Below are 16,323 nucleotides of genomic sequence, written 5' to 3' on the forward strand. Positions count from 1 at the left end.
ACTACCCTCTAGGCAATTAGGGATGGGCAATAAATGCTGGCCTAGCCAGCAACGCCCTCATTCTGTGAATGATTTTTTTTAAAAAGCCCCAAAGCTTCCACAGTCATGTTTGAGGTATAGATACTGCTGTAATAATACAAAGGCTTCACCATTAGCACAGAAACTCCCATAGACAGGACTAACCTGTTACTGTTTCTAGTGATATCGAACGGGAGATTAATATTGGTCAGAACTCCCCTGTTCTCCTTCCAACAGTAAGTGTGAGGTCTTTTATATCCACCTGAGAGGGATAGGCATCGAGTTTCACATCTCACCTTAAGTTCCATTAATACTAGATTTGCTTCAGGAAACTACAGATGATGTGCGAAAGTTGTTAAACTGGGAGTATTCACACAGATGAGTTCCGAATTCATCAAAATCACAGTAAAGCAACATGACTCACACTCACATATAGGTACACACAGAAGCCACCACTAACACACATTCACTAAAATACTGACTTACACGCATGTACAAATGAACACACTCACCCAAACATATACACAATAACACACACACGTACACACTAACACACACACAAACATGTACACACTAACACACACACATCTACACTAGCACACACACAAATGTTCACACACTAACACACACACATGTACACACTCACAAATGGATACACACTGTACACACTCACCACACGTGTACACACTAACACACACAAATGTATACACACAAACATACTCACATGCGTATATACTCACACAAATGTACACACTAGGATTCACACAGTCACACATAGGCACACTAACACACAAACTGACACAGACAGAGACACATGCATAATAGCACACACACTAGAAACACACACAGTCACATAATAACACACAAACTGACACAGACAGAACACTAACACACAAACACTAACACATGAGATGTGAGGTCTTATTTGTTTGGTATAATTTTTACAGTTTAATTTTACAGCTAAATGCTGAACAGGGAACAGAGCACAATCAAATCTAGAACAAGTGTTGGAAAATGGGATTAGAATAGGTAGGTGCTTGTTTTGAAACATTAACTTTCTGTTTCTCTCAAAGTTAGAAGTCACACGACACCGGGTTATAGAGCAACAGGTTTCGCTGAAATCACAAGCTTTCAGAGGGCTGCTCTTTTGTCAGGTAAAGTGACTTTACCTGCTGTAGGAACAGCGCTCCGAAAGCTTTTGATTTCAAATAAACTTGTTGGACTCTAACCTGTTGTAGAGTGATTTCTGACTTTGTCCAGCCCAGTCCAACACCGGCACCTCCACATCTTTTTCTCTCAACCCTCAGGCTCTTGTACTGTACGCCCACGTCAGTTAAGTCAAGAATACAAAGAACCATTTATGACGTTAAGGGGAGACCAATGCCTAGAGGTAACACCACTAGACTATTAATGCAGAGACCCGATTATTGATCTTGTCATGGAATCAAGAGTTTGTTGAGGAATTGATATAGGTATGCAGAATCATTGATATAGATATAGAACCATTACAGTGTGGAAACAGGCCCTTCGGCCCAACAAGTCCACACCGACCCTCCGAAGAGCAACCCACCCAGACCCATTCCCCTACATCTACCCCAGACTAATACACCTAACCTACACATCCCTGAACACTATGGGCAATTTAGCTGCCAGACTTGCTGAGTTCCGCCAGCACTCTCTGCTTCTCTCTCAGCATTCATCTTGTCAAGCTCTCTCAGAAATGTAGATCTTATAACAAGATCATCTCTCATTCTCCTAAACTCTGAAGGCTACAGGCCCCGTCAGTCCAATGGTTCCTCATAAGGTAACCCATCCTGTACCAGGATTGACAACTGATTCTGGTCTGGTCCTCCTCAGCTACACTCCTCCTTATATCACAGCTCCACTGAACAACGAACACCCAAAGCTCTCTTGGGGCAAATCCTCAGATGTCATGTGACCCTGTCCCCAAATCTGCATCATGGGAGGACCCTTTGGGGCAAGTGGTGGAGGGGGTTCTCCCTAACTCCCAACCCCAGGCCTTGGTATAACCTTTTACCCGATAGAAATATCCTACCACCAAGCTACCCTTTATTCACACATGGATAGTATGTGATACTGATCCTGCTAGCACAGAGTCAGAGTGAACAAAACTCCTGACACTCCAGTGTGTATCTGTCAGCCAGAGCTCCCTGATTGGACCAGATTAACAGCTGGTTAATCTGATCCAATCCTGATGACATTCCTGATGAAGGGCTTACTGCTCCATGGATGGTGCCTGACCAGCTGTATTTTCCCAGCACCACCCTCTTCAACCCAGATTAACAGCTCCAATCAGGGAACTCATATTCTATAAACTCCACCTGGCTGACCCCGTTCCAATCTGTACATGTACTTCCTCAGGACAGAGTAATCTAAAACCTGCTAGGCCCAGGTCCACACTCACTTTGCAAACTGCCCTGGTCATTCTGTGGCCCTGTCTAAGCGAAAGGTTTAAAATAAGATACTCAAAATGCAACAGTTCCTTCTCAGTTGAGTGCAGTCTCAGTGAGGAACCATCTGTGATTTATAAAGAAAGATCTTGCCTTTTATTAATTGTGTCTCAGGATATCTCAAGGTCTCTTCACAGAAACAAAGGACCTTTTCGAAGTTTCTTCTCCTACGTTTGGCGAGATGTTTCACCCATCCCTAATTGCCCCTGCTGAGGGTGGTGATGTTGACCCCTGCCTGAACCGCTGCAGTCCAGGTGGTATCGGGACACCCACTGAGCTGTCAGGCAATGGGTTCCAGGACCTGGATCCAAATTGGAGGTGAATTTGCCAGAGGTGGTCCCTGTTGGAGGCAAAGCAGTGGAAAATATGTACAAGGCAAACTCCCATAAAAGCCAGAATGATGGTGACGAGATCACCCACTTTTGTTGTTTCAGCTGAGTGATAAATATTGGACAAGAAATAAAATGGAACTCTTCTTCAATCTTTCACAATCAAGAGGAGCCAGGCAGAGAACAACTCTTACACAGTGAGACTCCCTCAGCACTAACACTCCGACAGTACCCGCCCCCTCAGCACGGACCGTCTGACAGTGCCCGCTCCCTCAGCACTGACCCTCTGACAGTGCAGCACTCCCTCAGCACTGACCCCCTGACAGTGTGGCACTCCCTCAGCACTGACCCTCTGACAGTGTGGCACTCCCTCAGCACTGACCCTCTGACAGTGTGGCACTTCCTCATTCCTGACCCTCTGACAGTGTAGCACTGCCTCAGCATTGACCCATTGACAGTGTGGCACTTCCTCATTCCTGACCCTCCGACAGTGCGGCACTCCCTCAGCACTGACCCTCCGACAGTGCGGCACTCCCTCAGCACTGACCCTCCAACAGTGTGGCACTCCGTCAGCACTGACCCTCTGACAGTGTGGCACTTCCTCATTCCTGACCCTCTGACAGTGTAGCACTGCCTCAGCATTGACCCATTGACAGTGTGGCACTTCCTCATTCCTGACCCTCCGACAGTGCGGCACTCCCTCAGCATTGACCCTCTGACAGTGCGGCACTCCCTCAGCACTGATCCTCCAACAGTGCAGCACTCCCTCAGCACTGACCCTCTGACAGTGCGGCACTCCCTCAGCACTGATCCTCCAACAGTGTGGCACTCCCTTAGCACTGATCCTCCGACAGTGCAGTACTTCCTCAGCACTGACCCTCCAACAGTACCCGCTCCCTCAGCACGCACCCTCTGACAATGCCCGCTCCCTCAGCACTGACCCTCTGACAGTGCGGCACTCCCTCAGCACTGACCCTCTGACAGTGCGGCACTCCCTCAACACTGACCCTCTGACAGTGCAGCACTCCTTCAGCAATGACCCTCTGACAGTGCGGCACCCCCTCAGCACTGACCCTCCGACAGTGCGGCCCTCCCTCAGCACTGACCCTCCGACAGTGCAGCACTCCCTCAGCACTGACTCTCCGACAGTGCAGTGCTCCCTCAGCACTGACCCTCCGACAGTGCGGCACTCCCTCAGCACTGACCCTCCGACAGTGCAGCACTCCCTCAGCACTGACCCTCCGACAGTGCGGCACTCCCTCAGCACTGACCCTCCGACAGTGCAGCACTCCCTCAGCACTGACCCTCCGACAGTGCGGCACTCCCTCAGCACTGACCCTCCGACAGTGCAGTGCTCCCTCAGGATTATCGAGCGAATGTTGACCTGCATTTCCTGTGTGAGTTTCAGGAACATTTGGACTTTGTTACTCTTTGAGCCAGTGGAAGGTACCATCTGGCCAACAGGCAGTGAGGTCGTACGAAGGGACAATGGAAGATCTCAGAGATGATCCTGAACAGTGAGCTGAGTGCCTCCCTCCTTCCCCCCTCAATCATCCTGGCCATCAACCTTGTGGACTGTTGCTGTGCAAAAATGGATCGCTGCATTTATCTGTCACAAAGGTGGACTATTGCACTATAATACAGCAATGTGCCAACTAACAGCAAAGACTTTCCTCATGGTCTGGTGTCTCTTCCACACCTGTCCCTGGGCCGTTATGTAACAGTCAGCTGCTGGAAGATGACGGGACAACAGTCTCGGACTGAGCAGTTTCCTGAGTTGACGGTCTCACAGACATGTGTAGCCTTAGTCCATATCTTAGGGAATGCCCCCTCCTCAGCGGTTTACAAGAGATTGCATGCAGCATGATACAAGCACAGTGCTCCCATCGAGACTTTTAAACAGGAATGTTCCTCAGTGTCCCCCCCTACTGGTACCCTTGGCAGAGGTGGCAGGCGTGCCCTGGGAACGCGTCCTTGCCCTTTGACCCTTGCCAGCCCTTGGCATCCCTCAGTACCCACTTCCCGCTAAATGAGGATGAAGACCGGTCACCCAAATTACCGCGACAAAACCTGTACATTTATGGTACATCCAACATAAATAACGTCCAGTTGAAGCCGACAGATATGGAGACAGAATAATGGAGATGCTCATAGTCCGCAGACAGAGACAGCTGGAGATATCAAAATCCTGTCCTTTGTGAGCATAGTCCCCATGCAGAGGAGAACTTTGTCAGCAAACAGAGATACAGGGATGAAAAAAAACAGACCAGTCACTCCCCTTCCAGCAGTCCTTCAACCAGGTAACTCAACGTTCCTGCAAATAAAGGAGAAGTGTGAATTAGTTTGGGGGTTAATTTCTCTTTCCTCTCCCCAACACCTTTTCTCCACTTTGAAATCTTTTCCCCGCTCTCTGATCTCAAAGGGCCTGACTCCTGGGGAGTCAAATGCAAAGGTTCCTTTGACCTTCTGCCTTTGTATCTCAAAATGGCGGATACACCCCCCCCCCCCACTTCACTCCCACTCGTCGCTGCAGGGTGAGTAGAGATTGGAGATGGGGTATCTACCTGAGGAAGGTAGCTTCGAGTTTAGTGTAAGGAATGGGCAGAGTAATCTAGGGACATGCAGAGGTGAAGGGCTTATGCACCTGGTCTCAGATGGCACCCAATGATAGACTGTGCTCGGGGAGCTGGCTATTGACATTGGCTTTGGGATATCATCAGGCCTTTCCTTTGAGTGCCATCGCTGACTCCCCTCTCTAAGCCTGAGCTCATCCTAAACTCAACTGCCTTTGGCTTAACTCACACCAAGTCCCGTGTCCCCCTCTGTTCACTCCTCGACACTGGCCCCATGGTCAGTGGCCCCTCTCTAAACCTCCTTTTTTCTCAAAATGCTTTTCATCAGGTGGTTGGGGTGTATAAGATTATAAGACACAGAATTTATAGCAAAAGTTTACAGTATGATGTAATGAAATTATATATTGAAAAAGACCTGGATTGTTTGTTAAGTCTCTAATCTTTTAGAATGACCATGTTGGTTTCAGTTCTTTCATATGTAAATTGCAAATGTTTTTTAAAAGTTATGTCATCAAAGTGAACTTTAACAATTGGTGTCACGTCGGCCCAGAAATGCATTATCTGGGCCGACATGACACCCATTGTTAAAGCTCACTTGACAACTTAAGTTTTAAAAATGTTTTGCCATTTACATGTGAAAGAACTGAAACCAACATGCCCATTCTAAAAGATTAGAGACTTAACAAACAATCCAGGTCTTTTTCAATATATAATTTCATTACATCATACTGTAAACTTTTGCTATAAATTCTGTGTCTTACAATCTTATACACCCCAACCAACTGATGAAGGAGCAGTGCTCCGAAAGCTAGTGCTTCCAAATAAACCTGTTGGACTATAATCTTTTAAATATTGTAACTGTACACATATCCACCACTTCCACATGCAATTCATTCCACACATGAACCACTCTCTGTGTAAAAAAGTTGTCCCTCATGTCCTTTTTAAATCTTTCTCCTCTCACCTTAAAAATATGCCCCCTAGTTTTGAAATCCTCCACCCTAGGGAAAATACTCTTATCATTGACCTTATCTATACACTTCCTAATTTTATAACCGTCAATAAGACCACCTCTCAATCTACCCTCCATTGAAAAAAATCCTAGCCTTTCCAGTCTATTATTATATCTCAAACCCTCCATTTCTGGCAATATCTTTTCGCTCTCCAGTTTAATAATATCCTTCCTATAACAGGGAGGCCAGAACTGTACTCCAGAAGAGTCCTCACCTACGTCCTGTAAAACCTCAACATGACATCCCCAACTCCTATACTCAAAGGTCTGAGCAATGAAGGCAAGTGTGCTAAACACTTTCTTAACCCCCCTGCCTACGTGAGATCCAAACTTCAAAGCATTATGTACCTGAACCCCTAGGTCTCTCAGATCTGGAATACTGCCCAGGGAGAAAGTGAAGGCTGCAGATGCTGGAGATCAGAGCTGAAAATGTGTTGCTGGAAAAGCGCAGCAGGTAGCATCCAGAAGCCATTCCTGAAGAAGGGCTCATGCCCGAAACGTCGATTCTCCTGTTCCTTGGATGCTGCCTGACCTGCTGCGCTTTTCCAGCAACACATTTTCAATACTGCCCAGGGCCCTACCATTTATTGTACAAGTCCTGCCCTTGCTTGTATTACCAAAATAGGCCATAGGTTTAAGGTGAGAGGGGAGAGATACAAAAGGGGCCAAAGAGACAATTGTTTTACACAGAGAGTGGTGAGTGTCTGGAATGGATTGCCAGAGGTACTACAATTTCATGATTAGATTAGATTCCCTACAGTGTGAAAACAGGCCCTTTGGCCCAACAAGTCCACACCGACCCTCCGAAGAGTTACCCACCCAGACCCAACTCCCTCTGACTAATGCACCTAACACTCTGGATAATTTAGCATGGCCAATCACCTGACCTGCACATCATTGGATTGTGGGAGGAAACCCACGCAGACACAGGGAGAATGTGCAAACTCCACACAGACAGTCACCCGAGGCTGGAATTGAACCGGGGTCCCAGGCGCTGTGAGGCAGCAGTGCTAACCACTGAGCCACCGTGCCGCCTCCGGCATTTCATCATTTAAGAAATATTTGAACAGGGTACATGGATGGGATAGGTATGGAGGGATATGGACCAAACGCAGGTAAATGGGACTAGATTAATTGTGAAAATGGGCCAGCATGGACAAGTTGGGCTGAAGGGCCTATTTCCATGTTGTAAACCTCTTTGACTTGAAAATGCAATATCTCACATTTATCGAGTTCCAGAAGTTTGACCTGGCAATAGTGAAGGAATAGCGATATATTCCCAAATCAGGACAGTAAAGACGTGGAAGGGAACCTGTAGGAGGTGGTCACCGTTGTAATATAGGAAGTGCAGCAGAAAGCAGGTTTGAAGGTGAATCAGATAGGAAATGAAGGGGGAAGGAATCATGGTGGTTTAATTTGGTGTTTCCAAATTCCGTCGAAATACTGTTACAATAGATACTATTATTGAGTAATCTTTGGTGGTATATAAACTACAGCAAGATCCCACAAACAGCAAGGTGACAGCGGACAAATCATCAGGTTTTATTGTACTGATCAAGGGATAAGCATTGGACCAAAAAACCAGGGAGTACTCCCCTTTGATCATTCTCAAATATCTCAAGGCAGGACCTTGATTTGATATCTCTTGGGAAAGACTGTGCCTCTGACTGAAGGCACAGTCGTTGCTAAATCTTGCTCTCGGCAACTTCCAGCTCTAACTTCCTGCTCGGCTGTTGCTATGACAACTGCGCCCACCCAGTCACGAGAAGGTCTGTGTGAGTGTGAAAGTTGAGAATATGTGCACGTGGCTTCCCGAAGTTTGTATGAGGTTTCTCAAAATCACAGAATGGAATGCGTTCTAATAGCTTGGCACCAATTCAAAGCCACAAGTGAGATCCTGGATTCTAAAATAAATGGATTTGAGACTGGTCCAGATTAGTGACATTCTGTATTTTAATACTCCACCACAAGCCTAAAGTTAGTTCCTTATGACTTTGGAAACCCCACACTGTGAATGCGTTGTGCATGTGTGTTCTGATGAAGGGTCACTGAACTCAAAACTTTCACTCTGTTCATCACTCTCTACCAGACCTGAAACGTTTCTCCAACACCTTCTGTCTGAGCCTCTGATTACACTACTGACTTCATGCATTGGCCAATGGAGTACACGAATTCCCAGAATCACAGAATTGTTGTGGTGCAGGAGGAGACCTTTCAGCCCATCATGTCTGCAGAATACTATCCGAGTGAACAATTCTCAGAACTGGGAAAGGCTCACTCGTCCCGAAACGTTAACTCTGATTTCTCTCCACAGCTGCTGCCAGACATGCTGAGCTTTTCCAGCAACTTCTGTTTTGCTTAATTTCATTCCCCTGCCTTAATCCCTGCAACTCTGTACCTGATTTCTCTTCGCATCATCATCCAAAACCTCCTTCAATGCCTCTATTGAAATTGCCTCTATATCTTTCCAAGAAGTTTACTCCAGACCTGAACTACCCTCTGAGAGAAACGGTATTTTCTCACATTGAGTTGCCATGCCCTAAGTAGGAATCATGTACCACGTCAATAAACTGTGCCCCAATATTCCACAAAGCATCACAAAATGTATAAAATTATAATTAGATCATCAAAGTGACAATTTTGCAATCAGAATGTGTTTTTCAGACCAGTGCAGACTTGATAGAGTCATAGAGATGTACAGCACAGAAACAGACCCTTCGGTCCAACTCATCCATGCCGACCAGATATCCTAAATTAATCTGGTCCCACCTGCCAGCACTTGGCCCATATCCCTCTAAACCCTTCCTATTCATATACCCAGCCTTTTAAATGCTGTAATTGTACCAACTCCACCACTTCCTCTGGCAACTCATTCCATACACACACCACCCTCTGCGTGAAAAAGTTGTCCCTTGTACCTCTTAAATCTTTCCCCTCTCCTTAAAACTATGCCCTCTAGTTCTGGATTCCCCCAACCTAGGGAAAAGACCTTGTCTATTTACCCTTTCTGTGCCCCTCATGATTTTATAAACCTCTGTAAGGTCACCCCTCAGCCTCCAATGCTCCAGGGAAAACAGTCCCAGCCAATTCAGCCTCTCCCTGTAGCTCAAACTCTCCAACCCTGGCAACATCCTTGTAAATTTTTGAGAAGATTTGTAACTCAGGTTGAGGTTTTGGATGTAGGTGAACTTTCCAGCTCAGCGAGCAAACCTACATACAAAATCCTTGTAAATCTTTTCAAGTTTCACAACATCTTTCCTATAGCAGGGAGTCCTATAGCATGCAAAATTCCAAAAGTGGCCTAACCAGTGCCCTGTGCAGCCACAACATGATGTTCCAACTCCTGCACTCAAAGCACTGACCAATAAAGGCAAACAGACTGAAAGCCTTCTTCACCATCCTGTCTACCAGTGTCTCCACATTCAAGGAACTATGAACCTGCATTCCAAGGTCTCTTTAGTCGGCTTTGATGGGCTGAAGGGCCTTTTTCTTTCTGTACTGTAGTCCTCTGTGACTCTCTGACCCATTTGCCTGTCTGGCAGCAGCAGGATTTGTGGTGAACAGAAAATAGCTCAGTGGTAACACTCTTTAACTTTTGCAAAGAAAGGATTATGAATCTACAACTGTGCAACTAAAACTATACCCCTTGAAAACCCTCAAATGCACACCGACTCATTTACATTTCAGACAGGTGGCTCGACAGAGATATTATGAATGGAAAAATCTGTAGATGGGGAATAAAATTCAGAAGATCAAAAGTCTAGACCACAAGAATGGGTTGAGTTGTCCCTCACAGCTCCTTGCAGTTTTGAGCGCACCGTTATCTGAAGTGTGGCCATTCTTCATTTTAACAATTGACCCAGTGGTGCTAGGGCTGCTTTTTTAAAAATCAAAATACGTCCTTTTAAATTGAGTTAGCTTTTAAACATTCTTGGTTTTCTCTCCTTTCCTCCAAAGGAGCAGAGCGAGTTTTTCTCTGTCTCACAAGTCGGTGGCTGCCCTGCACCTACACATTTGTCACAAATTGCAGCTCATTCCAACCGATGACAGTTGCTAAGCAGTTTTTCCCATCACTTGGAGCTACTCTGTCTCAAATATCCCCCTCACTGCTTTGAGATTGTCTTGCACAGCTACAAATGGCTTTTTCTTTCCCCAGGCTGTGAAACTCTCACACAGTGGCTCAGTGGTTAGCACTGCTGCCTCACAGCACCAGGGTCCCAGGCTTGATTTCAACCTCGGCTGACTGTCTGTGTGGAGTTTGCACATTCTTCCCGTGTCTGCGTGGGTTTCCTCTGGGTGTCATGGTTTCCTCCCACAGTCCAAAGATATGCGGGTCAGGTGAATTGGCCATGCTAAATTGCCCATAGTCTTAGGTGCATTAGACAGAGGGAAATGGGTCTGGGTGAATTACTCTTCAGAGGGTTGGTTGGGCCGAAGGGCCTGTTTCTATACTGTAGGGAATCTAATCTAATTTATATAGCAGTCAGACTTCCATTTCTTAAGAAAAATGGATGGCCCCTTATGGCATTTGCTTCTTTTGCAAATTAAATTAAATCTGCATCCTTTTGTTCTCAATCCTTTTACAAGTGGGAATAGTTTCCCCTCATTTACTCTGTCCAGGCCCTCATGATTCTGAAAACTATCAGCTCTTCCCTTAGTCTTTCCTCTCTGGGGAGGCACGGTAGCTCAGTGGTTAGCACTGCTGCCTCACAGCGCTAGGGACCCGGACTCAATTCCAGCCTTGGGTGACCGTCTGTGTGGGGTTTGCACATTCACCATGTCTATGTCCAAAGATGTGCAGGTTAGATGGACTGGCCATGCTAAATTGGTACAATTACAACATTTAAAAGGCATCTGGATGGGTACATGAATAGGAAGGGTTTGGATGTGGGCCAGATGCTGGCAGGTGGGACTAAATTGAGTTGGGATAGCTGGTTGGCATGGACGGATTGGACCGAAGGGTCTGTTTCTGTGCTGTACATCTCTATGACTTTGACTCTAAATGTCCCATTGTGTGGCTAGGTGGGTTAGCCATGGGAAATGTGGGGTTACAGTGATTGGGGGGGAGGGGGGAGGCTTGGTCTGGGTGAAATGCTCTTCTAGAGGGTCGATGCAGTCTCGATGGGTCAAATGTCTTCTTTGAGGAGAAAGTGAGGTCTGCAGATGCTGGAGATCAGAGCTGGAAATGTGTTGCTGGAAGAAGGGCTTATGCCCGAAACGTCGATTCTCCTGTTCCCTGGATGCTGCCTGACCTGCTGCGCTTCTCCAGCAACACATTTCCAGCAAATGTCTTCTTTCCCTACTGTAGGGCTTCTATGATTCTTTGTGTGTGATATGCAGCCTCCTATCATTGGGAGCAATAATTTATTCCCAAACTCAATCAGGGAGGAAGGACAGAAAACTGACCTATGGGAGCTGCTGCTTATTATCACGATCTTGGTTTGGAGACGCCAGTGTTGGACTGGGCTGTACAAAGTTAAAAATCACACAACAGCAGGTTATAGTCCAACAGGTTTATATGAAAGCATTAACTTTCAAAGCGCTGCTCCTTCATCAGGTGGATGTGGAGAATAAGACTGTAAGACACAGAATTTATAGCAAAAGTTTACAGTGTGATGTAACTGAAATGATATATTGAAAAAGACCTGGATTGTTTGTTAAGTCTCTCATCTTTTAGAATGACCATGCTGGTTTCAGTTCTTTCACATGTAAATTGCAAAACTTTTTTTAAAAGTTACATTCTCAAGCGAACTTTAACAATGGGTGTCAAGTTGGCCCAGATATTGTTAAAGTTTACTTGAGAATGTAACATTTTTTTAAAAAGTTTTGCAATTTACATATGAAAGAACTGAAACCAACATGGTCATTCTAAAAGATGAGAGACTTAACAAACAATCCAGGTCTTTTTCAATATATCATTTCAGTTACATCACACTGTAAACGTTTGCTATAAATTCTGTGTCTTACAGTCTTATTCTCCACATCCACCTGATGAAGGAGCAGCGCTTTGAAAGTTAGTGCTTCCATATAAACCTGTTGGACTATAACCTGCTGTTGTGTGATTTTTAACTTTGTACAGCCCAGTCCAACACTGGCGTCTCCAAACCAAGATCGTGATAACCACCTCTAGAAGGGTAATGAAAAAGCAATGATAGCATAGTTGGCTGGTGTGGACTGAAAGGAATTTAGCAGAAAAGATGATTGAAAAATGACAGCTATTTCAGAAATAGTTAATGACAGACTTGTGCAATTAATTGTAGGGCCCTACTTAGTGTTATGGAACAGAGACACTTAGCGGTTTAAGTACATAATGCTTTGAAATTTGTGTCGCAGGTAGACCGAGAGGTGAAGAAGACCTTTAGCATGTTTGACTTCATTCCTCAGACCTCCGAAAGCTAGCGCTTCCAATTAAACCTGTTGGACTATAACCTGGTGTTGTGTGATTTTTAACTTTGTACACCCCAGTCCAACACTGGCATCTCCAGATCATTCTAAAAGATGAGAGGTTGAACAAACAATCCAGGTCTTTTTCAATATATCATTTCAGTTACATCACACTGTAAACGTTCACTGTAAATTCTGTATCTTACAACCTTATTCTCCGCAACAACCTGATGAAGCAGCGCTCCAAAAGGTAGTGCTTCCAAATAAACCTGTTGGACTATAACCTGCTGTTGTGTGATTTTTAACTTTGTATCACTATCCTATTTCATGTTTAGCAACAGTTGGAGGCAACCAATCATACCTAATGCCACCCGTTCTAACTTCCTGCTACAAAGGATCTCAGAGCAGTCTCGTACAGCCTCCCTGTGATGGCCACTACAGACTCTTGCTTGAACAGTGGGTAACATTCTCAGCTCTCACTCAGTAGTCCAGAGGCTGGATCTCAGATTCCCGGCTGACGCGTCCAGGAGCACCTTTCCTCAGGCCCTGGCTGTCTTCTCAGGTGGATGTTAAAGATCACACAGCGCTATTTCAGAGCAGGGCGACTCTCTGCGGTGTCCCAGTCAACATTCTGTCAAACACACCAGGCGCTCATTCCCACGTTGGTACTTGTGGGCGTTGGCCAAGCTCAAATTGGGGCAGCACACTGCATCTCAGAAAGCGTTTCCAGAAGGACTTGGGCAAGATAATGAAAGGCGCTATGTAGAGGCAATCCCTGCCCGGAGCCTCCTGGGATTGTAAGTGGACCACCATTTCCTCATACTCGGCAGCTTCTCTGGGCCGCCAGGGGAAACCAATATCCCCCACCCACCATTCCCCAACCCAGAACACCATGAACACCACCCTCCCAACTACGAGGGGCAGGAGGAGGCCATTCAGCCCCTCCAGCCTGCTCCGCCATTCAACATGATCGCAAATGGCCTCACCTCGGGAGGTCAAGACTTACCCTGGTCACTCAATCCTCAGCCATTCCTTGTAGGCCACGAGGTCCCGCCCAGAGCAGCTGGAGTCCTGGGAGGTATCCCCCGAGGAGTAAGAAGAGAGGGGGGAGTCAGAGGGAGGCGAGTCAGAGGGGGATGAGTCGGAGGGGGACCCGCTGACCGTCACTGAGATGGTAGACCGCGGGGAGTCTCGAGTGCCTGGTTCCCTCAGCAGCAGCTCCAGCGCCCGGATGTAGTTGCTGGCTGACCTCAGGGTGTCCACCTTGCTCATCCTCTTGCCTGCCCGGCTCTGGGGCACGTGCCGCTGCAGGTTGGCGAAGCCCAGGTTGACCAGCCGCACCCGGTCCCTCTCGCGCGCGTTGCGTCGGTCACCAGCGTCAGCAGCACGCCGAGGTCCCCGCGAGAGAACGGCCGGGCTCGCCCTCCCCTTCCGTCCTGCCAAGGCACGCGCCCCTGGCTCCAGCTCTGTGCTGATTGGCATTCCGGGGAGCAGCCGCTCCGGCGGGTGCTGCCTGAACAAAGCAGAACCCTTCCTGGAGTGAGAGGCAGTGGAGAGGCAGGGAGCTGTTTTTCAACCTGGATCCACGCCCTCCCATTGAGCCAGTCCTAGCCTGCCCATCCCATTCAGCTTTCACTCTCTCACTCTGTCTGAACCCTTCACCAGAAATATCCTGCCTGCAGTCACGTACTTGGTTTTAACTCTCACGGTGCCAATGCTCTCTATTCAGATGTTCCCCCGCTATCCGAGAGCGTTCCTATGAAACGTTTCATAAGCCGAAATGGCGTAGAGCGAAGAAGTGTTAATTTACATGGAGAAAAATTTCACCTTATCTCATAAAAGTGAAAATCCTCTTCAGATTTCTTTCAGTTAGTGAAAACAGGTACTAACGTCAGTCTAACATGAAAACAAACTGGCGTAAGGCGAACTTTCGAAAAGCAGGGGATGCCTGTATCTTTATCTCTAACAGCTCATTATGGTTGTAGATACAGGTGGAAAATTCCCCGCGATCTCTAACAAGGGAAAATCTAATCACTTACCTCCAGACATCACCATCACTAAATTCCCCTCCTTTAACATCACAGGGAGAGGATTACCATTGATCAGAATCGCAATAAACCAGCCAAATATATACAGTGGTTACAAAAACAGGTCAGAGGCTGGGAATCCTGTGGCGAGTAACTCCCCTCCTGACTTCTCAAAGCCTGTCCACCATTTACAGGGCACAAGTCAGGAATGTGATGGAATACTGCCCACTTGCCTGGATGAGTGCAGCTCCAAAAAGCTTGACACCATCCAGTACAAAGCAGCTGCCTGATTAGCACCACATCCACAAGCATCCACTCCCTCCATCACCCACAGCAGCAGCGTGTACTATCTATGAGATGCACTGCAGAAATTCACCAATATTCACTTTTTTTAACTATTCATTTGTGGGATGTGGGTGTCTCTGGCTGGGCCCAGCATTTATTGCCCGTCCCTAGTTGCCCCTTGAGAAGGTGGGGGTGAGCTGCCTTCTTGAACCGCTGCAGTCCATGTGCTGTAGGTAGACCCACAATGCCCTTAGGGAGGGAATTAATCAGACACAACAAGACATCTGCCTTAATTTAAATGACTTTAAACCTAGTTCTCAGAACTGTGTATAATTAATTAGCCAAACCAAACAGAAGATTGCTATTGAGGGAGCTGAAAAGGATACGCTAATTTAGCAGAGAGCTCCTCCTGAGATTGCATTAACCTGAAAAGAAATGATTCACATTTTTTATCTTTAAATTGTCCCATTCCAGGTTGAAATCAAGTAAGCAGGATGTGAATTTACTGACCTTAAAATTCAAAGTGGTTCATTTGAATGATTGAGTGATGGAAAATTGTTGAATTCTGACAGGCTGCGTAGTACGTGCTTGCTTATTCAAGGCTTTTGAATCATGTCTAATCTATTGCCTACATCCATTCATCTATCCATTCATGGGATCTGGAGGTCTTTGGTTGGGGCAGTATTTAATGCCCATCCCTAATCAGGAAAGATGGAGTGAGTCACCTTCTTGAACGGTTCCAGACCTTGATCAATGTCCCTCTAAGCTGTGTAGTCACACAACCGCTTGAAGTGGCCCATGAGCATTGATCAGCGTCCACTTCCAGACACCACTACCACACATCCCCGGTTTTCATTCTTAAAGGCTGTTGCTTTTAGCTTCCTGGGTCCTAAGCTTTGTAATTTCCTCCCTAAATCTCTCCGTCCTCTCTTAAAGCACTCATTGACCAAGCTTTAGCTCTCCAGTCCCACATCACCATAGGGTGGTGGGATTATCAGATTTTGCTTAATGACGCTCACAAGTACCAACAGATTCAAGAACAGCTTCTTCCCCGCTGTTATCAGATGTTGAGTGGACCTGAGAGAAAGTGAGGACTGCAGATGCTGGAGGGTCAGAGTCGAAAGGTGTGGTGCTGGAAAAGCACAGCGGGTCAGGTAGCACCCAAGGAGCAGGAGAATCAACTTCTCGGACAACTCTCCTTCTCCTCGGATGCTGCCTGACCTG

The 16,323-nt window shown here is 46.6% G+C and overlaps 1 protein-coding gene across 1 annotated transcript; it reads right to left on the reverse strand.

Moving 5' to 3' along the window:
* Nucleotides 1-913: 913 nt before the first annotated feature.
* LOC122541965 (achaete-scute homolog 2-like) lies at nt 914-14,320 on the reverse strand. Its single transcript, XM_043679256.2, has 2 exons — nt 13,794-14,320; nt 914-5,132 (listed from the first exon to the last, which is right to left on the reverse strand). The coding sequence occupies exon 1, from the start codon at nt 14,267-14,269 to the stop codon at nt 13,799-13,801; it is 471 nt and encodes a 156-aa protein (XP_043535191.2). The 5' UTR covers nt 14,270-14,320; the 3' UTR covers nt 914-5,132; nt 13,794-13,798.
* Between the last annotated feature and the right edge of the window lie 2,003 nt (nt 14,321-16,323).

The sequence above is a fragment of the Chiloscyllium plagiosum genome, unplaced genomic scaffold (assembly GCF_037043375.1).
Source record: "Chiloscyllium plagiosum isolate Xiang-an unplaced genomic scaffold, Cpla_swu_hap1 HiC_scaffold_33, whole genome shotgun sequence".
NCBI lineage: Eukaryota > Metazoa > Chordata > Chondrichthyes > Orectolobiformes > Hemiscylliidae > Chiloscyllium > Chiloscyllium plagiosum.

Bases quoted from the DNA above. Each gene is read 5' to 3' on its own strand.
- LOC122541965 (XM_043679256.2), bottom strand. From the start codon at position 14,269: ATGCCAATCAGCACAGAGCTGGAGCCAGGGGCGCGTGCCTTGGCAGGA.